The sequence below is a fragment of the Saccopteryx leptura genome, chromosome 11, assembly GCF_036850995.1.
Source record: "Saccopteryx leptura isolate mSacLep1 chromosome 11, mSacLep1_pri_phased_curated, whole genome shotgun sequence".
NCBI lineage: Eukaryota > Metazoa > Chordata > Mammalia > Chiroptera > Emballonuridae > Saccopteryx > Saccopteryx leptura.
In genome coordinates this window covers 45,695,472-45,718,250 of record NC_089513.1, presented here as the reverse complement: position 1 = coordinate 45,718,250, position 22,779 = coordinate 45,695,472, and the positions used below count along the sequence as shown (strand labels likewise).

General features: G+C 40.6%; 1 protein-coding gene across 3 annotated transcripts in view; it reads left to right on the top strand.

The window, feature by feature from the left end:
* Window positions 1-22,450, top strand: part of GATA6 (GATA binding protein 6) — a 30,964-nt gene extending 8,514 nt beyond the window's left edge. For all 3 annotated transcript variants that reach the window (XM_066352450.1, XM_066352452.1, XM_066352453.1), the window contains exons 4-7: window positions 2,423-2,548; window positions 3,535-3,622; window positions 3,718-3,821; window positions 21,075-22,450. In XM_066352450.1, the coding sequence (XP_066208547.1) occupies window positions 2,423-2,548; window positions 3,535-3,622; window positions 3,718-3,821; window positions 21,075-21,245 (489 nt within the window). In that variant the 3' untranslated portion in view covers window positions 21,246-22,450. The remainder of the gene's footprint in view (window positions 1-2,422; window positions 2,549-3,534; window positions 3,623-3,717; window positions 3,822-21,074) is intronic.
* Window positions 22,451-22,779: the final 329 nt, after the last annotated feature.

Below are 22,779 nucleotides of genomic sequence, written 5' to 3'. Positions count from 1 at the left end.
TTTCTTAAACTTGTTACAACCTCCCACAGCTTAAAATTTCCTTAAGTGTTTGACTCCCTATGGTTTTCATTTTTCTTACATGCATAATATTAAAAATAATAAGTAGTAGTTGGAAAATATTCCAAGGAAGTTTCGTTTTTCATGTATTGGCCTATATATTAACAGTGAAAATGATTATTATTATTTTTGGGAAGGAGCACTGAGCTGAGAACTAGCTGAGCTGAGAAAGGTATCATTTTTTTGAGACAGCAAAAAATTGGTAGCATAGTAGCCATTTTGGTTACTAGTTACATTATAAATTTAATCTATTAACATCCATATTTAGATAGTGCCGTGTTGTGTTTTTACAAGTAAAAATAGCTTACCAGGAAGACATTTTTTAACATCTCTGTATCAATTAGTTTTCCTTCTGTGTAGCAGCTGTTTCGGCAGTAACCAAGGTCAGCCAATATGCTTTGTAAATGGGTTATAAATGATACCTATTGAAGGGTGTGTCTATCAATTAGTTCTCGTTGTGGGCTTCTTATTTATGGTTTTGATGGACCTACCTTAGTTATCAGAAGTAGAATGTTGAACCCAAGTTTGTTTAGCCAGCAGTACAGGACCAATCACTGTGAATTTGAACTTGTAATACATTGCAAAATAAGAGATTTATGGTGTAACTTGAATTCCTTGTCAGTGATGAACATAACTGAGATCACTTGTTACAAGGAAGTTTTATAACCCACTCACCTTCATTTCATATGTTTATGAGGACTGGCTTCACTTACGATCTGCAGTTGACAGTCATAAAGTTCTTTGTTATAATGGCAAATTCTGATAACACGTTTGCTTCACATTGGCTCCAAATTCCACTGGAAACTGTCATAAATGACCTGTTTATAAAACGAACTTTCCTGTCCTTAGTTTTCTGATTTCACATTTATGAAGAGAAAGGAGTGTTCTCCTAGGAAATTATTTTCTTTTAACCAGAATGAAAGAAAGGAAGGAAGGAAGGAAGGAGGGAAGGAAGAAAGAAACTCTGATGCATAAAGTTTCATGTTTTCATCATTTTAGCAAAGCAGTGCCCCAAATAGTAATCCTCTCAGCCAAGCATGTTCATTACAATCAAAAGTCAAATTGATTTTTTTCTTAGCCCTGACTTTTGAAAATGTTGTAGTGCTAAGAGACTGACTGGTGTCTCTGTTTTTTATAACTTGTCTATGGAGAGTAATGCTGAGGTAGCACCGCAGGATGTGGCTTGTAAATGAGAAATTCAGTCCTATCTTTTAAATTTGCCACCAAAGGATTTGGGAATGTCTTTCCTTTAATCTGTGCATTTCAGTAACATGCTCAATTTTTATTTTTGTTGTCCATTCTTCTTTACAACTTCCTTTTTTAAAAATTAATTGGTGTAGCTCACTTCCCCAAATCTGTAACTTTCAACTTGCTTTTGTTCCTGGACTTTCCCTGTAGCTTTTTTTTTCTTTTCTTTTCTTTTTTTTCACAGAAGTTACAGCACTGTTTTTTAGTTGCTTACTTAGGTAATTTAAAAACAAATTTAAATTTTTTGCCATTCTAGGGAGGAATTTATACTAGTTTAAATTCTCATTTGTTATAATTCACACATAACTTAGGGGAAATAAAGTCCCTTTTTAAGGATGTTATGGGCATAAAGGGAACATGAAGATCAGAATGACAGTAACAGGGTTGACTTTCTGATAATAGTATTTAACTCTGTGTGAACAAAAGTTCGTTATTATACTGGCAAGGTAAATACAGTATCTTAATATTATTGTAGATAAGACAATTCCAGCATTAAAACAATGCCATAAAATTGGCTTATCCCTTGCAAAAAATGAATAATACAAAACTTCAGGCAGCATTTGATCATGATAACTATTGAATATATTAAAAATATACTTCTTTGCAAACATTTTTGTACATTTTCCAAAATAAATGTCTATTAATGTATAGGTTCTTCTGAAGTTTCTGGTTTGTCCCTCTGCACATGTCTGAGAACTAGACCTGATTGTCTTTAGTTTTCAGGGGAAGTGGAGACTGCCTGAAGGCACTTAACATTGTCAGGCAGCTGTGATCCATTTCAGTCCTCTTATAGCTGAGACCTCTGGCGATATACTAGGTGCAGCTATTGGCCAACGTTGTGACTGGTTCCCGGTTATTCTATAATCTGCGCTAATACGCTGGAGCAAATCAAATGTCTGATTAGGATCGAGCACACTATGTAAAACTTAAGTTTCTTGGTCCAGCAAGGTCAATCTAATCACAATTTAAATTTTCTCCAGGGATCTCTTATTTATAATAATGAGGTACCTACTTGTTGACGACAGGGACATGGTACATTAATGTATATATAGCATATACATAAAAAAAAAGAAATCACTTATAATGATACACTTAACTTTCTTGTGCTGCTTTCTAGCCTTCATCCCGGCGGCTTGGATTGTCCTGTGCCAACTGTCACACCACAACCACCACTTTGTGGCGTAGGAACGCCGAGGGCGAACCTGTGTGCAATGCTTGTGGACTCTACATGAAACTCCATGGGGTGCGCCACGTGTGCTGCTCATGTGTCTATATGTTTAGTATAGTTCGCATGTGACTGCAGTTAAGGGAAAAAGCAGAAGAGGAGGGGATGAAAGTGAAAATGTGGTCTTATATGCATGTTATTGACTCTAGGATATGAATTATACTGTTGTCTTACTTAGCAGTAAGAAACAAAATGCTACCAATTAAACTGTCACACACTTCCAGTGTAAGACAGCTCAATATTAGAAATATTAAAAATGTGGAAAGTGTGTATTAGAATTGATAAAATGGTTGTAACCCTTAAAAAAACTGCACAGAGAGAAAAAAGCATGGAACCAACCAAAAATGCACTATTACTAGTTTTAGTATTAATTTTTGAATGCAATCAAATAATATTTATACAAAGAAGTAACCTATAGGATGGGGCAAAAGTAGGTTTACAGTTCTTTGTACAGAAAATAATACAATAATAATACAATAATAATATACAAATAATAATACAATAATGATAATACAAGAATAAACTCGTGTACTTATAACTGTAAACCTACTTTTGTCACACCCTACAATTGATAGTTAGAAAGAGTCTATACTTCATTTCAATGATAGCACAAAATATTATAAGTATATCTATCTTTTAAAAGAAAATAACCTTTTGTGTATGTAGGAGAAAGAGAATACATAAGCTCTTTGAAATAAAAATCTGCATTCTGTGGTTTTACTCTATAATTGAAGTTGTTTAAAACAATAAATATTAATTGAGGGAATAATATCTCCCTGGCAAACCACCTCATTTTTCCTGAAGGAATCTGTATGTGATGGGGTAAGAGCAGTCTTTGTGCAGTTGAAATCTATTGAGTGTATATAAAAATTGGATTGAGATTTATGCCAAGTTCTTGTAAATGAGGGCTTTCAGTACTGATGCTGGGTCTTCAGCTAAAGTTTGGGTTTTCTTCAATATAATATTTATTAACTGTATGGCCTATGTGAAAAACATTTCTTTAGGTACCTCGACCGCTTGCTATGAAAAAAGAGGGAATTCAAACCAGGAAACGAAAACCTAAGAACATAAACAAGTCAAAGGCTTGTTCTGGTGAATATAATAAAATGCAATTTGATTGTAAAGTATTTGCCAACCTTAACAGTAGAGTATATTTATATTTATGAGGTTAATTTTTGCTGTTGTAGGCAATAGCAATAATCCTGTTCCTATGACTCCATCTTCCACCTCTTCTAACTCAGATGATTGCAGCAAAAATACTTCTCCTACAACACAACCGACAGCCTCAGGGGTAAGTGTTGAAATGATGTAGACTCTTGCTGAACTAGTGAGTAGCTCTCTAGCTTATTATCTCAAATTTTATCTTATCTGGTAGTACAGTAATCTAAACCAACAGTTCAGTTTAGTTAGCTGATACCTAAGAATAGTTTTTAAGGAAAATGACATTTGAATGTCAACAAAATGACAAACCTTAAGTACTTTACAAACCTCTTAATTAAAATCATATCATATTTTTATGGTTAAATTAATCCAAGTAAAAGCTAGAAGTCTTTAAATGCACCTTAATTGTACCCAGGCTTTTTTTTTTTTTTCAGCTTTGCTACAAACCTGTGAGCAATTTGGTTTGTGAGTGAGGGTCTTTTGTTCAATCACACACAGAGTTAGTATATGTAAAGCCGTGATCAGAACTCAGTTTTTCTCAAGTGAAGAGCGTTTTCGCACCCTGGCGTTTCCTAAATTTATCTGGAATGCTCTTTAAAAACAGCCAGGCCTCACCTTAGATGTCACCGAAACCCAGGGTGGGACCTGGGAAGCCCATCCCAGGGGATGGAAGGATTATACTGAGACTAGTTTAGGATGGAACACCCAGCTTTAAAGTCCCTATTTACTTAGTAATTGTTTTCTACATTTAGTTTTGCCTTATTCGAGGTACTTTGAAATACTACAGATTCTTGGGCCCCACCCTAGTTTTTCTGAGTCAAAAGTCTCTGGGGCTGGGGCTTGGAAATTTGTGTTTTTAAGTGCCCCAGGTGAAATTGAAACCCTGCCCTTGAGGTGTCTGTCTTCCAACCAGCGTTTGGGAACCACAGAGCTGGTTTCTTTTCTTTCATCGTGTTTTTACAGGCTTAACCAAGTAAAAATTAAATACTTAAAACCATTTTTAAACTGTGCTTTTAAATTATATTTATTTCCGTTTGTTCTCTGACCCAAATTCTTTTGGGCTTTTTCTGTAATGAACCAAGAAGTTTGATCAGAGTTTCACAAGGAAAAGAGCCTTTTATTCATTTTTGGTTTTTTGCAGGCAGGTTAAAGAATGTTTCTAGTCGTTATAAAGGTGGGACTCTGGTGTATGCTGTTTTTACAGGAGGGTTACATGTAATTTTAAGGTTCTGAAGTGGTAAATAGAACAGTTCCTTGTGGGGAAATGAAAAGATCAAAATTATTTTAAAATATTTTCATTATGCCCTAAGTCCTCAGAAGCAATTATGTGGCTAAATGAGGCAAAAACAATGTTCCGGTTTTCCAAAGCTTGAGGGAGCAGCCAGGCCTTTTGCCTTCAGAGCCTGTCTGTTTTAGCAGAAATGGGGCTTTCTGCCAGCTCCAAGTCACTTTTCTTGATGATACAGCCCAGTTTAAGCTTGGAGAAAGCCAAATTTAAATGATAAATGGTAGAGCAATAGATATTTGCCCAACAATGGGCTTTGGGGACTTGGAACCATAATGGGTGGAATCCATTTTGACCTCGTGGTTTTGTGATGTAAAATTTCAAAATCAGCTCTTTGCAAGACCAATCAGTGGCCCTCCCAGGGGAGCAACAGTGAAAAGGCAGTTAAGGGTCTGGCCCTGGCCGGTCTGGAAGAAGCACCATGGGAGTCCTGCCTTCAGAGCATCTCTCTCCCCTGGGAACCAGCATGCAGAAGGTGGTTTGCCAGCCAGCACCCTTCGGAGGAACGCTCAGTTCCTCCCTAGAGGACTGGAGGCCAAGCAGCAGGATTTTAGAGATTGCGGGGCTTGAGAGCAGTTCCACACAAGATCTCTTGCTGGAAGCTCCATCCTTCCTGTAGCCTGGGTAGCCTGTGAAGGACCAAGGAGGAACTGGGTGTGTGAGCTGCAGGCGTCCTCAGAAATGCTTCCTGACAGCTTCCCCCCGGGAGGGTGGGAGGGGGATTGCCTGCCCTCTTCCCTTCACCCCGGGGACCCGCTTGTTCCTGGCTCCACCAGCACTGGCTGGCACCTGGGTTGTGGATTTTCTCCGGATAGTGAGCCAATCGCAGATGTCTCCATCAGTGCCTGTTGTGGGGAACTGGGCCTGCTTGGCAGAAGCCAGTCGACTGGTTGCCTTTGGAAACTTGTGTCCCTCCAAGAATAATTGTCGACTCTGGTGGTCTCCCCAGGTCACTACCCAGGAGTGCCAGTGTGTGCTCTTTGGTCCCTTAGCAGGTCTCAGAGCCTTCTCCGGGTGTGCGTGGCCAGCGTGGCAGCTGAAGCTGTAAAGAACATGCTGGAGGAGTTATCTGTGAGCCGCTGGTAGAAGCCTTTGTGAAAGGGAGCTATGTTGATAAAGATGTGTCATTTTCCCATTTTGGTCATGATTTATGATGTTGGAGGACAGTTGGTGCTGGTACTGACCGCTTATAGGATTTTGTGAAGGGCCGTAGGTGAGGGAAATACTATATCCACCTAGCAAGATTGTATCTGGTATGTAGTACGTGGCACCTTCGTTGGCTTCTTTGTTTAAGTGTCCTTTGATGATGGGTGCATCTCATTGATTTCCAGTGTCCCTTTGGTGGAAATTAGGGTTATCCTGGTTTAATAGGGATAAGTGAGCTACAAAGCCAAGGGCAGTTTGAGGCATACTCCCAGGGGAAGACAGGAACCAGGGCCCCATGTTCTTCCGTTGAGAAATGTAAATGGCAACATAACTGCCTGACCTTTCCTTAATGGCTGTGAGTTACAGCAAGGATGTCAGACTATTGCAGAGGTCTTAATCAAACTGGTTGCTGTTTCCATTCCTCCTGAGAAATCAGGTCTAGGAGATCACCAGTATGCATTCCCAGCAGGCTTCTTCTCAGTCCCGATGTCCCTGCCCTGCCCTGCCCTGCCCTGCCCTACATGTGGACATATTCAGGCGATGATGACACCAGGTCACATCATGGCCTGGTTCCTGAGCTCACCTGGCAGGGGCTGAGTATTCTGGAGGGAGGCACTCTAGTTGTCTGCTGCCGTGAGAGGGGGCTCCAGGGTTCCCTCCCCAGCAGGGTGAAGGTGCGGGCAGGATTCCTAAAGTACAACATTGCATTCTTTCAGGACAAACGCCATGAAAATAATTTTTGTGCTACTCTGAAGCCTCAATTCTTTGATTTATTTGCATGTCTTAGCTTTGTGTACTTGTTGCTACTTTGTGTTTTAACTAGACCTGTGCCTGGGAAAAAAAGGAGACATTCCTTCTGATGGTGATCAAGCCAGTGACCTGACTACCTTGTAACTCAGTTTCTCTTTGTTGTAGGCTGTGCATGATGTGTGTGTGTATTTTGGAGGTGGAGAGGGTAGTTTGTTTTCTGAGATCAGGAAGACCCGCCACTATATAGCTCAGGACTAAAATAGCCAGTCTTGTTACTTTGGAGTCTTGATGTTTATTAAAAAATGTGTTAAACTTAATTTTTGATAGACAGTTGATTAATTTTTATGACTTTTGCAGTTAAAGTTTCTCCAAAAATAAACTTTTGTTGTGTCTAAAATTTTCTTATACATGTAGTTGTACTGAAAAATGTGCATTCATTTGACCTCTCAATAGACAGCAGATTTTCTTTGGCATGTATATTCTCTGTGGATTGTAGGACTAATTAAATCTTTCATTGATTTCCATTTATTGACTGAGTTTATGTTTTATAGGTTCTTTTGTTATTGTTATTTAGAAGGGAGATATACTAACATGTTCTATTTCAGTAGTTACCAAATTTAGTAGTTTATAAATTTTGCTATCCTTCTTATGACTTTAACGTAAAAATTTGTAAAATTAGATGATATGTTATATATACAGGGGTGGGCAAAAGTAAGTTGACAATGGTGAGTGTGTGAAACATTTTATTCTTGTATTATTTATTTATTATTGTATTATTTGTGCTCTGTAAACCTGTTTTTGCCTACTTCGTATAGTTTATCTTATCTCATCATTATATGTTTAATGATTAAGTAGTTCTTAATTTTTAAAAATTATTTATAGAACTACTTTTAGGCAGGCAACATGTATGTGTATTTTTTATATATAAGATGTATATAACATGATGCAACGTGTAATACATGAACTTTATATCTTCATCTTCAAGTTTTGTTAGATAAAAAATATTTTTTAATTTCCTTTGGGATGCAAAAACAAAAAGGAAAAAACTGAAAAAAAAAAACAAAAAAAAAAAACAAGAACAAAATTTCCTTTGGGATAGGAATGATTAATTTGGGGATGAAATGAACAATAAGGCAATGTCTGAGAATAAGAAATCATTGAACATACAGGATGGGGCAAAAGTAGGTTTACAGTTGTGAGTATGCGAAACACAGTTTATTTTTTTTCTTTTTCAGTTAATTATTATTTTTTTATTTTCATACAAACAACTGTAAACCTACTTTTGCCCTATCCTGTATGTGACTAGTCCTTGCTTTACAGTTGTTGAGCCATTTACAAAGTATTGCACTATGGGGGGGGGGTGCTGTGTACTAATGATTAAAATAAGGTCCCTGCCCTCAAAGTGTTCATAAGGTGGTGGCAGTGGTGGAGGCCGGTGTAGAGAACTTACTGCTGGTTAGGTTTGGGGGTTCTTGAAATGAGCAACAAAGTACAGCAGGCGGTGGAAACAGGGAGTGGTGGATTCTGACTGCACGGTTGGAAATGGCTTTTTAGAGTAGAGGCAATGCGATTTAGTTAGGTAGGGTTTTTGTGGGGAAAACAATGGGATAAAGGTTTCCAGGAAGAAGCGGAGTGTGGGGTGTGTGGTACTTCAGGGACGTAGTTTTAGGAGTTTGGTGTGGCTGGAGTGCAGGGTGTGAGAAGCCCAAGGCAGATGCTGCTGGTACAATAGGCAGAAGGGAGATCTTTGAAACGGTTTCAAATGGATATGCAGTCTGCCCTGGGAAGGGCCAAAACCACATTCATTTCTAAATGATGGACTTCCTCTAACCCCCACTGCGGTCACAAATGCATTTCTGTGTTAAAGCCCGACAATTAAAACATTCTTAGCTGGGAGTATTTTGATAATTGGTGTAAACAGATGCTAGCATGCTCCTACCTGTCCCATTTTACAAGTAAGGTTTCCCCTCATAAATAGGAAGAAAATAATCCTTCCTTAGAGCTAGTGACATGCCCTGACCTCACAGCTTATAATGTTTAGTTTCCCAGTCCCCAGGGCTCCTCGGGGAGAGATGGTTTAGGCGGCTGCTGTGTGTCTCTGCCGAGTGGAAATGTATTAGGCATGGTGTGTGAGTGATAGGAAAAAGTTTGTACACCTTGCGGTTCATTGTTGGTAATTAACTTCCACAAAGAGGGGCGAATGGACTGTGACGAGAACCTCATCTCAGGTTCCGCACTGGCTGGTTCTGTGCCTTTGGGTGGGTGGACCTTATCCACTTCGTGGTCAGTTTCTCTCTGTTAAATAGGTGTCTTTATTCCTGTCTCCTTTATTCTTCTGGGATGCTATGTTCCTATCCAGAACTGTTTTCTTACTGCAGTCACCCCTTGATGATAATGTTATTCAACGACCTTGTCAAATACTTCTGAGCTGCCTGGTGTAAATCTTGTGCTCAGAGCTGTTTGAAAGAGTTAAGGCATAGCCGTAAGTGCTCCTAGCCAACGGCCAGTGATTTAGGGGCTGACGCTTGTTAGGATATCTGGGTGTCTTTTTATGGCCTTCTAAATAAGGTTTGGCACTTTGCAGGTTAAAAACTTAAAGTTCTTTATCCAGATTTTTTTTCACTTATTAATATTTGCATCCTGTGGTAAAAATTGGGATGTCACGTAGCTTCTTTTTTAGCAAATTTATACTCCATTGCCTTTTTTTTCTCCAAGTAATTGAATTTACTGTGGATTTACAGTGTCATTATGGTTGGCCACAAAATAATAGTTCCTATTGTTATTAACCATTCCTATAATAATTAAATAGCTGAAAGGTCATCTGTACAGTACGTGCTGCTTTCACATAGAGGAACTTGGCCGTGAAGAGAGGATCTGAATCAAGAGACTGTTAACACGGAGACAGAAAAATGACTGCTGAGCCCCTAACTTGACCGTTCCACAAGAGACTTTAGAGTACTTGAAAGCCGGACGTTAGCAATATCAGTCTTGCATTTTATCAGTCATACTCTTGCTTTTTGGAAGGTTCCCCCCTTTCCCATACTTTCTCATTTATAAGGTAGTGGGCATACGGAAGGCAGCAAACTAGCTTCTGTCAATACCTCACATGTTTTATGGACATCTTCTCTTTTATTCCTAACTATTAATCTACTAAGGTGGTACTTTTACCGCCATTTCCTATTTGCAGGAAGGAGTGAGACTCAGGAGGTAACTAACAGGCCTAAGGGTATATATATTATGGGCTGGGATGTGGACCCAGGTTGTTATCTCTATGGCGTATACTAGATTAATATGTGATAGATAGTATATATGATATGAAACTTTTTGAAGAGAAGGAGTCATATTGTCTTAATGAAATTTGACTGATTTTGGTTAGTAATTTTCAGCATTAAATATGGTTTCACTGACACAGGTGGGAAAATAGTGCCAGAGAAGTGATTTGCTCGTGACCAAACATACAGGGCACGTTGTACAAAGTTCTTGTTAAGATTATACTTATTAATAAGATGCATTATAGTACTAAGGCTCTTGTTAGTTGGGTAATAAGAAAAAATAGTAAGATTTACTATTGTTAATGTACTTAATGTGATTAGAAAAAGATTCTCCTAAAATACTAAGTATAACTACAGTACTAAAATACTTCTAAATGATGTGATTTAAATTCATACACAGTGAATGCTAACTTAATTGGAACTTTTCAGAATGTTCAAATTGCCTTCAGTTAATTTTTACAAAATCATCATAAAAGCATTTTTAAGTAACTGTTCATATTCCCGCCCCCCAAGTTTATAGCCCAAGATAACTCTTTTCTAAATGAATAATAAAAAAAAAAGAGTTACAAAGTCATTAATCTCCCACAAGGCTCTGAGAGAGTTGTGGTTAGGTCTTCTTATTGCTTCATTTATAAACCAGGGCCCAGAGTGACTCTGTAAGGTCACAAAACAAGCCCACGTAGAAGCCGGGACTGGAACCAAAGTCTCCTGCCTCTCAGGCCAGGGCTGTTACCACTCCCAGGAGTTGACCAATCATCGTAGTTATTAATATCCTACTTGCCACTTGCTACAAGCCATGAACATAAATATTTTGTTGGCATTTTATCTTCAGGCTCCCTAGGTGCCAGGCTCCCTTTCTTTCTTCTCTCACAGCCCCTTCTAATAACTCACGTTCCTGTCTGACCACATTGGCCTTCACTGTGAAAGTCACACGTCACCCTGGCCAGGAACCTTGAAGTATGTGGAGTTTGCATACATTCCTTTTGATCTCAAGGCCTTTTGTGGACTTCCTCCTTTCTTTCATGTGCGCGTGCGCACGCATGTCGCAGGGAGGACAATAGAAAGGAGTAGTGAGAAATACAGGGCACTACGTTAACATCCGATGGTTCTTTATGTGTATTAGGAAACAGTACAACTGTAGTGCTCTTTCGATAGTTTATAATGTATGCGCTCACCCAGTTTATCACAGGACTGTGAATTATTTAATAAGTGACTCCTTATCACAGCCTGAAAAAGTAGAATACTAGGTAAAGAATTAAGTGTAGGCAGAATGTCATTTGTCTTTTCATATGGCCTCCAGGTTAGAAGGCTTCATTTCAGAACACAACTTTCCTCTGTAGATGACAGATTCGTTACAATCCTTTGCCCCCGGCCCCCACCTCTATAAGAATATACAAAATTGTCACAAAACTTGAACTAATGTTACGGGAAAACATGGCCAAATTTAAGAAATTTGGCTGAGAAGGCTCTGAAATATTATTGCTAAATGAATCTTTGAAGAAAATGAATTCCTTTACTGGAACAAAAGTAATTTATTATGCATTTCATGGGTGTCTGCCAAAGAGTTACTAGCTATATGAAGAGCTAATGAATATGAATTAAACACGTGGTGTTAGCTCTGTTTATGTGGAGACCTACCTGTTGATTTTTCTCTAAAATTTTAATGATTTAATTACAAAAAGCATCTCCAAAGACAGGTGTTGGCATATGTGATAATTCATAATGATGCTGTTTATTATACCTGGCCCAGCCATTGGCATTTGTAAGACTAGGCACAAAGGGATTATTTTATTGACTTCAGATTTTAAGAAAGATTTAAACAAATAAATAACAGGTATCAGTTTTGACGTCCTGTTGGAGTCTCGTGAGTCAACAGTTCCAAGTCAGTATCTGCTCGTGTTCAAACGCTGATTTACTTGCTGTGTGGCCCTTTGGTCGTTGGTAGCGTGGTGCGGTTTCCCCAGAGCTGGGGCACGCACTCCAGCATCACTTTTATCTTATTAAGCACAAATACTTTTAATTTAAAGTTCTCATTAAGTTTAGTTGCTTGATTGATGGTGAAGCCTGGATACGGTCTGAAGTTTATTCTGGGGGTTCACAGATTAGCAGCTGGGAGGAAACAGTTGCAGGCAGCCAGGCGCTGAGCTGCAGCTCTGTGTGTGACTATAGAGTGAGCTGCCAAGGTTTTGTAAAGCCTCTGTTTTCCTCTACTAAAGGGGAAAAGTAATTCCTACCATCTGGTTTTTAGGAGGATTGTGTAGCATAAGTGGGAGATGGCTGTGGACTTCTTTGAAGCTCAAGAGGAATAGTACTATTTAAATTTAATCTTGGAAGTTAATAGAGATGCGCTTTATTTGCATGGCAGTGTTTTCCATCCAGAGACATTAGAAATAAATCCTTACTTTCAAAATGGGGGAAATTTTGTGATGCAGAGCTTTGTTACTTTGTTAACAAAGTAACCAATATTTTAAATACTGCTTTTATTTCTCTGATAGCAATTTTTCATTCCTTATGATCTTTGGTATTTCATACAGCTTTCTTGTAAATGCTGCTTGGTTCTTAGACCATGACACGCTTTCTCTAATTGAGATGGTGAGATAAGGATGCTCACCCAATCTCCTGAAAAGCCAGCTGTGGTATAAAAGATCATAATTCACCAGGTTTTAAATCTTGCCTCAGGATTCTTTACTAGTTAATCTGAAGATGATAATAAAGTCATCTGTTTTCTTTTGACTCATTTAAGAAGAAAAACTTTCTTTAGTGCGCTAATGACTTCAAGTTGTAGAACAAACCCTCCCTTTTGCCATTTGTATTTGTACATCAGGACTTTACTGACAGCCCCAGAATACTTACACATTTGGGGCCATGCCTTTCTTCACCACAACATGCTTTCTGTTTAAGTGTGTATAGATGCATAAAACACTTTGCTCCTCTTCCCAGAGTAGATTGTAGAATTGTTCCCCTGTCCTTGAGCAGGCGGCATCCGAGCCTGTGGATGTCACCTCGTTTACTCAGGCCCAGAAGGGGGAAGAGGGTCAAGCAAGGGAGCAGCAAAAATAAATAAATGACCATTCTGCTAAAAACTGAGTTAGGTCACCAGCCGAAGTGGCCATGACTCTCTCTCTCTCTCCTTGGGACAGAAGGTGCTGTGTTCTCTTGCTTTATTTGAGCCGTTATCGAAGAATTAGGGGTGTTGCTGTGATTGACGATTTTCACATGTCCTGATGGAGACAGACCTTTGTGTATCTGTGAATCTTCCTGTGTTGCCCCCTAAATTATTGAACCAACTGTTCTTTTTTCTTTTTGGTCTGGTACATTCAAACTGAAATGAGCGTTGTATTTTTTTAGGGTGGAAGTTTAGATTTATCTGAAAAGTGTTTCTTTGTTGGAACTTACACGTAGTTTTTCCTTTTCTTTTGAGGAAAGCCGCTATAAAGCACTGCGAGAGACTAACCTAAAGGTTATAAAAGCAGAGAAGGGAGCTCTGGCAATAAGGGATGGCTGGCTTCCCCTCACACAAGAAAAAGCCGCAAACACAAACTTACTTAGATTTGTAGGAAGGACAGATCAGAGGCCATGGAAGCCGACAGTCTGACTTCGAGCTAAGGAGGCAGTTGTGATCATCATCAAAGTCTCATGCTCTGGAAATGATCACACACTCACCCTCAACCTGCCCAGGGTGCAGTGTTTTGTTTCTTCCGATCGAGGCTGCGTTAAGAGGTTACAGCACATCCCTGTCGACTCCTCATTGGTTTTCTTCCTCAAAAATGAAATGTATGTTTAGAATGCCCAAGCCGGAGAACCTGTGCTGTTCTAGAAAGGCTGTGTGCTTTAAGGGTTTTCTTTGCTCAGATGTGTAGCCTTCCAGAGCTGCCTCCCTGGGCTTCCCCGCTGGAGGCTGTCTCTGGGCCTGCCTGTGGTGGGATATGTGGAGTGAAGGGAAGGAGAGGGAACCGACATGTTGACAAGCCCACTGTGAGTCAGATATTGCGGGGTATGGACTATAGCAGGGGTCCCCAAACTACGGCCCCACGGGCCGCATGTGGCCCCCTGAGGCCATTTATCTGGCCCCCGCCACACTTCCAGAAGGGGCACCTCTTTCATTGGTGGTCAGTGAGAGGAGCATAGTTCCCATTGAAATACTGGTCAGTTTGTTGATTTAAATTTACTTGTTCTTTATTTTAAATATTGTATTTGTTCCCGTTTTGTTTTTTTACTTTAAAATAAGATACGTGCAGTGTGCACAGGGATTTGTTCATATTTTTTTTATAGTCTGGCCCTCCAACAGTCTGAGGGACAGTGAACTGGCCCCCTGTGTAAAAAGTTTGGGGACCCCTGGACTATAGTGTACCAATTCAGAAATCCTTGACTTTTCAGATGTGCAGGGGTAGGCAAAACTATGTTTACATACACAAAACAGAGAGTTTGTTCTCGTATTATTTATTTGTATTACAACTATAAACCTACTTTGCCTACTTTTGTATGTCTGAAAATGAACAAAGACTTATTCTCACAGGGAAAAATATCTAGTGATCTAAAGATGAACTGTATCTATGTCACAGGCTAGGGGATATTTTCCATGTCATAGTCTGCCACAGCCAAGTTGTCCCTGAAGTCATTTATTCCTTTAGGAGGGAGTTTTCCAGCCCAGCTGCTCTGCCATCAGTTGTCTCCCACCTAACTTGTCTTGCACTCAGTGCTAAGCCCAGGCTGGGTCTGGTGCTGATAACACATTTTTTTTTTTTTTTCAACAGGAAGTGCCTCCATTTTCAGTTGTCTGTGGGAGGGTGGAGGGCAGATAAGCTGTGAATGGAAACACTGAACAGATTTCTGCTCCACCCTCATTGCACTTTGATCAGAGAAAGGGCCAGGACCTCCGCCTGCCCGAGCTAGCTGTGAGTTTGCCCGCAGAAAGGAGGAAGGATATTTCAGCTATGGGCATTCCCGTGCGCGGTTCTCTACTGTTGTTCAGAAATATTTGGTGGAGTAGGTTGGTTTCGCTTAGTGAGATGTCTGCTTTTGCTATGTTGAGATATCTGCAATCTGAACGAAAGTCCTTCAGGGGTTTAACTAGATGTGGGAAGACATAGTACCAGTGGAAATTTTTTACTTGTACTTATGTACACGTGTATTAGGTCCAGGGTCACAATATGTTTTCTCTGATTTTCTCCGCGTACCGTACTGATTCTCAATAGGTACCTCTTAAATATCACCAATGAAGAAAAGGCACTTGGACAAGCCAGGTTTCTTAAGGAGAGTTTTGCCAATTTTAGACTTCTGCAGTTAGAATACCAGTTTTGAGGGCTCAGGTTCCACTGGGGAACTCACGTAGTGTGTTTGGTGCTTTGACTTTATGTGGAACCGTGTTTCGCCTGGGCGTGATGGTCATGTGGCGTGGAGGTGACTCCAGGAGTGAATGAGGCGCCTTCCACCCCCCCCCTCCCCCCATGTTAGTGCTCTGCTCTGATTACTCCCTATTTTTTCATGCTACTTTATGACTATCCAGCCTGGCTCAACACTCAAGTGCTTGTGCCCCACGTCGCTGGTGCTAGTAGTGTCTTCTACTCTTCTCTAAAACTTAGGCTGTACTATGCCATTCAATTAAAATAGTCAAAGAAAGGCATAGATGGCTAACAGCTTGGGCCCTCTCAAATGGTCCCCTGTCCTCCAAGCCCTCCTAGGTTCCCGTGAAATACTCTTGCGTGTGCATGGACAAGTTGTAATGGTGACAGAATTTTTTTTATGTCCTGATGTTTTTCATCTAACATTGCATTACGGGATTTTTTCCATTTTGCTACATGATCTTATTATTTTTAATAATTGCTTAATAGTTCATTGAGCGGATGTGCTTTGCTTTTCCAAATTGTTCCCATATTATTAGACATTAGATTATTTCCATGGTTTCCACTATTACAAGTAAACCTGCAATGGATGTCTTCCCATGTGGAGCCTTTCCCTTCCTTTCCATTCTTTCCTTTAATAATACATGTTCAGAAGTGAAATTACAGAGCTAAGTAAGTTATAAAATTCTCTGTCTCTTCAAATGCCTTCTAAGGTGTGTACCAGAATACAGCCCCACTGGTCACTGATGAGGGTACTGGGATTATCATAATGTCATCAGCTCTCACCCTTATGATCTCATTTTGTATCTTTAGAAAAAAAGTAGTAGTTTTTTTTTGTTATGATTGACATATATAAAACTTTTTTTTTTTTCCTACAGGGACAGAGAGAGTCAGAGAGAGGGATAGATAGGGACAGACAGACAGGAACGGAGAGAGATAAGAAGCATCAATTATCAGTTTTTCGTTGTGACACCTTAGTTGTTCATTGATTGCTTTCTCATATGTGCCTTGACCGGGGGCCTTCAGCAGACTGAGTAACCCCTTGCTCGAGCCAGCGACCTTGGGTCCAAGCTGGTGAGCTTTTTTTTTTTTTTTTTTTTGCTCAAGCCAGATGAGCCTGTGCTCAAGCTGGTGACCTCAGGGTCTCGAACTTGGGTCCTCCGCATCCCAGTTCGACGCTCTATCCACTGCGCCACCACCTGGTCAGGCAACATACATAAAACTTTTACATTGCCATACTCTGTGTTTAAATAGTAAATCCCCATTTACAAAGTGGTTCTCAAGCTTTGGGAACAAATACTTGTTCCATTTTTTTTTTCTGAGAGACTCAGATGTTGCTTTTGATTTCAGATGAGCTGATATATGTATGTTTTACTTTTATTGACTTTATTGGGGTTCCATTGGTTAATAAAATTATATAGGTATCAGTGTATAATTCTATAATATATCATCTATATGCTGTATTGGGTGTTCACCCCAAGTCAAGTCTCCTTCCATCTTCATTCATCCCCCCATACTCTCACCATTCCACCTTCCTTCTCCTCTGGTAAACACCATACTATTATCTATGCCTGAGATTTTTGTTTCTGTTTTTGTTTTGTTTGATCCATTCACCTTTTTCACCCAGCCTCCCAACCTCCCTCCTGCTAACAGTTGTCAGTCTGTTTTCTGTGTCTATGAGGCTGTTTCTATTTTGTTTGTTTATTTTGTTCATTAGATTCTGAGTGAAATCATATGGTAGTTATCTTTCTCTGACTGGCTGATTTCACAGCATAATGATCTCCAGGTTTATCCATGCTGTCGCAGAAGTTAAGCTTTTCTTCTTTTTTACAGCTGAGTAGTATTCCAATTGTGTAAATGTACCACAGTTTTGTTTTGTTTTGCATTTTTTCCAAAGCTGGAAACAGGGAGGCAGTCAGACAGACTCCCGCATGTGCCCTACCGGGATCCACCTGGCACGCCCACCAGGGGGCGATGCTCTGCCCATCTGGGGCATCGCTCTGTTGCAACCAGAGCCATTCTAGCGCCTGAGGCAGAGGCCATGGAGCCATCCTCAGCGCCTGGGCCAACTTTGCTCCAATGGAGCCTTGGCTGCGGGAGGGGAAGAGAGAGACAGAGAAGAAGAAGGGGAAGGGGTGAAGAAGCAGATGGGCACTTCTCCTGTGTGCCCTGGCTGGGAATCGAACCCGGGACTCTTGCACACCAGGCCGACGCTCTACCACTGAGCCAACCAGACAGGGCCTTGTTTTGTTTTTAACCCTAATTTACTGGTGGATACTTGGGCTGCTTCCAAGTTTTAGCTATCGGAAATAATGCTGCACGGAACATAAGGGTGCATTTATCTTTCAAATTAGTGTTTTGGAATTCTTCGGATAAATTCCTAGAAGTGGAATCATAAGGAAGTTCTATTCTTAATTTTTTTTAGATAATTGCACGCTGCTTTCCACAGTGGTTGCACCAATCTGCATTCCCACCAACAGTGCACGTTTTTGTTTTTTTTACAGAGAGAGTCAAAGAGAGGGATAGATAGGGACAGACAGGAATGGAGAGAGATGAGAAGCATCAATCATCAGTTTTTCGTTGTGACACCTTAGTTGTTCATTGATTGTTTTCTCATATGTGCCTTGACCACGGGCCTTTAGCAGACCGAGTAACCCCTTGCTCGAGCCAGCAACCTTGGGTCCAAGCTGGTGAGCTTTTGCTCAAACCAGATGAACCCATGTCAAGCTGGCGACCTCGGGGTCTCGAACCTGGGTCCTTCCGCATCCCAGTCCGACGCTCTATCCACTGTGCCACCGCCTGGTCAGGCTTTCTCCACATTCTTGCCAGCATCATCTGACAGGTGTGGGGTGGTATCTCATTGTGGTTTTAATTTGCACTTCTCTGATGATTAGTGATTAATTGAGAATCTTTTCATATGTCTACTGGCTGTCGCTTCTTTTCCTGGAATGTTTAACATGGCAAGGCATCATATCATGCTGATGCTTTTACAAACATCTCAATTAATTGTCACAACCGTATTGAGGTAGGTAAGACAAGGGCCAGTTAGGGAGCAGGAGGCCCAGAGAGGCGACTGCACTCAGTGGGTGGCAGAACCAGGACAGGACTGGAAAGCCCATGGTGGTTCTCTCTGCAGGCTGCCTGAGGCTCATCTGCAAGGATCTCTCTGCTCTTTGATTCCTTTTATGACCCCTTGCCCCACCTCACTGTCTCAGCCACTCATTTATCATTTATGGTAGGCAGTTGAGCAGACTTACTTTCAAGTGTGTATGTGTCCTGGCTCCTCATATGGCCCGAGAGCTCGTCCAGGGAGTGATTGTCTTTTTGGGGCTCGTAGTCTCAGTGCCTGGCTCCTGTGGCTACTTTGCTACTGACTTGTGGTGACAATAGACCATTCTGCTACCTGCACATCTGGCCATTTGAGGTGGGCTGCTTCCTGGGCCAGTCCTGGCTCCTTCTTCATGTCAGAGAACAGCACGTGCTATACTAAAGTCAAATTTAGTTAGATAAATGCAGGTGTGCTCTTTTGGGGAATATCACCCTTCTGTTTATCTTTGGGGATTAAAGCTGGATTCACATTGGCACTGCTCATTGTAGAGGTTTTGGATTTTAAGGGCTGATATTAATCACCATATTTATATGTGTAACCAAATCCATATCTTTAGTGTCTTTGACAGGATTATTTCAGCTATTTAAAAGTTTTCGCAACAATATATTAAAAATTTTAGGCATATCAATGGCTTTGAAATTTGCTTTTTTTTTTTTTTTTTTCCATCTAAAGCCCTCAGTGTAAATCTTTAAGTTTGTGTTACTTAAAAAGAAGTTTGGATATGGGGTACTGTTGTTGCTGGATTTTTATAAACACTCATCATTTTTGCTAGTAAGAGGAAGGATTGGGTATGGGGAGGGGCTGGATGCAGTCTATCCAGCTGTAAAAGTTGGAATAGGCAGAGACATTGCAGTCACGTGGTCGGACCTCCTGAAGCCCCGCCTCCCAGCATCCTGTGCTTATTGTGAGGATTAGAGACAAAACCAGATTTTACCCAGGAAGAGAAGGGCCACGTTCACTTGTAGACCCCAGGCAGACCTTTGTTCATCTCAGCCTGTATTTTGCGCCCCATGTTTCTCTGAAGTGCATACAACATCAATTCAGCCAGACACATGTTTTAAGGATTTGATGGGATTGTGTATTTAAAAAAAAAAAAAGGAATGCTTTGAGAAGTACAAAATAGGTCTACCTGTGTCAAAAAGCAAGTATCTAGTAGTTTATGGGATAGAGCTCTGAAAGCACAGAATGAGTAACAGCCTTCTGAGCTTTGAGAAGGAAAAAGGCAGGATTTTAAAGTTCTCTAGTTATAGCTAGATTTTTTTAAAAAGTCAAATGCAGCTGCTTTCTCAAACCAGAGTCTAAACGTTATTTAAGTTATTTTGGTTTGATTTTACTAGATTATATCCTATGTTTTCTTTTGTTTTTATTTTTTCTATTTTTTATTTTTAACTTTTATTTTTTTTAGTGAATTTATTTATTTATTTTTTAATTTTTACTTTTTACAGAGACAGAGAGAGAGTCAGAGAGAGGGATAGACAGGGACAGACAGATAGGAACAAAGAGATGAGAAGCATCAATCATTAGTTTTTTTCGTTGCGCATTGCAACGCCTTAATTGTTCATTGATTGCCTTCTCATACGTGCCTTGACTGCAGGCCTTCAGCAGACCGAGTAACCCTTTGCTCGAGCCAGCGACCTTGGGCCCAAGCTGGTGAGCTGGCGAGCTCGGGGTCTCGAACCTGGGCCTTCTGCATCCCAGTCCAACACTCTATCCACTGCGCCACCGTCCGGTCAGGCCTATCCTATGTTTTTATATGGCCTTTCTCGTTGGGTGGAAGGACTGAATGAAACAATACAAAGGTAACTGTTTGCTTGGAGGAACAATTGTCACAATCTTTACAGATACAGGATGTTAGCATTTTCATTATTATGTAGTCTGCTTCAAACATAGCCCATTCTTCTTGGAAAGATTTAAGGTAAGTAAGATAGATATTAAAACCTGTATAGGCATGGGTTAATTTTCCATGAAGTCAGTGCTCTAAAATTTCATTTATCATGCTTTGCTGAAGTGGGTAGCTTTCTCTTTTAGACTTTGACGTAACTGCTTAGCCATGTGGCTCTGCTCTGTGTGTGTGTGTGTGTGTGTGTGTGTGTGTGTATGTGTGTCCAAGGTTCTGCATTTTCTCAATGATTTAATTGTGTGGGCATCATTAGGGTGTGTTTACCTGCATGGTATGGCTTGTTTCACTGTCAGAGATCTTAGGGTTTGGCACTTTTTACAAATCGTCTTCCTCCAGTTCCCTTTCTGCTTTTGTTCAGCTGCCCACGTTGCTGTGTGGTTACCGCCATGAGTTCTCAGGATAACAGGAGAATGCTTCTGAAAGCTTAAATCTCCAGGTTCAGGTCAAGGGTACCGTGGGCACACAGACAGCTGTGCCTGGCTGCACTGCCCTTCTCGCCGGTTCCCTCGTGTTATACCTACCATTATCATTAATTCTCTCCCCTTCTCTTTCTCTTCGTTTGTGTCCATCTTCCACCAGGCGGGTGCCCCGGTGATGTCTGGCACGGGAGAAAGCACTAACCCCGAGAACAGCGAGCTCAAGTACTCAGGTCAAGATGGGCTGTACATAGGTGTCAGCCTAGCCTCGCCCGCCGAAGTCACGTCTTCCTCGGTGAGACAGGATTCGTGGTGCGCGCTGGCCCTGGCCTGAGCCCGCCTCCGGGAGCGGGAGGACCCTCGGGGACCTACGGCGACTGTGCCACGCCCGTGCAGACCACGCCCGTGTGCAGACCGGGGGCGAGTATGCTGACCGAACATTCCTCTGACGCGTGATTTCCGTGCCTTTATTTTGAAAGAGATGCATTTCCCCAGAGGTTGGCTCTGCCTTACCAGCTGGCCCGCCAGTGAAGAGCCAGGGAGAAGATGGAGCTTCCTGGGAAGGCCAGCGCATGCCGCTGGGCCTGCCGGGCTGCCCGCTGTGCCACTTCCAGAAACCTGGACTAGGACGGGGCCTTGCTTGCTAAGGAATATTGATATGTTTTTTGAAGAAAAAAAAAAAGGGTTTATGTGTATTGCCCCAAATCATGTGCTTCTTCTGATCGGTTTTGGTTATTCCAGAATTTTGTAATACTTTTCCACACCCAGATTTCACATGCGTTTCATGGAGAAGACCGTTTGAGGCCATTTGGTACACACCTCTGGAAGCTGAGTTGGGTCATGAGGTCACTTGTCAAAAATATTACTCAGCTTTACAAGACTGCATTATAACGATAATGTACACTGTGACTTACGTTTCTCAAAAGTTCATATTGTGTGGCTGATCTGAAGTCAGTCGGAATTTGTAAACAGGGTAGCAAACAAGATATTTTTCTTCCATGTATACAATAATTTTTTTTTTTTAAAAAAGTGCAATTTGCGTTGCAGCAATCAGTGTTAAATCATTTGCATAAGATTTAACAACATTTTTTATAATGAATGTAAACATTTTAACTTAATGGTACTTAAATAATTTAAAAGAAAAAATGTTAACTTAGACATTCTTATGCTTCTTTTACAACTACATCCCATTTCTATATTTCCAATTGTTAAAAGAGAAATATTTCAAGAACAAATCTTCTCTCAGGAAAATTGCCTTTATTCATTTGTTAAGAATTCTTATATGAGAACACCGGTATCCCCCCCCCTTATTTTACTGTGGAAATACGTGCTGGAAAAATTGCAACAAAACTTTACTACCTAACAGACAACATTTGTAAATAACTCGAGGCATCTGTACACGCTAAGATGAAGTCTTGACAGTTGTGACTAACCCACAGGCTGGTTGGTTTACATTATTATTATTTTTTAATGGGATGTCATATGGAAACCTATTTCACCAGAGTTTTAAAAATAAAAAGGGTATTGTTTTGTCTTCTGTACAGTGAATTCCTTCCCTTTCAGTTTCATTTTGATACTGTGTGTGGCTAGAGATAGTCATATAAAACAAGCGCATATGATGTTTGCAAATTGCCCTACGGCCTTCTTTTCAATGAATTGTCCTTTGGGGCCTGTTTTATAACTTGGTGTATCTGAAGTTGGCAGATGGAGTTAGTTACTACTTTCAATTTGCATTTGGGACAATTTTTATAAGTGGAAGGGACTCAGTATTATATCACATTATCTGCGATTATAAGCATTCTCTTTAGGATCAATCCTTAAAAACATTGAAAAAGTCCAGAGTTTCTTTCCCTCTGAAAGAAATATAT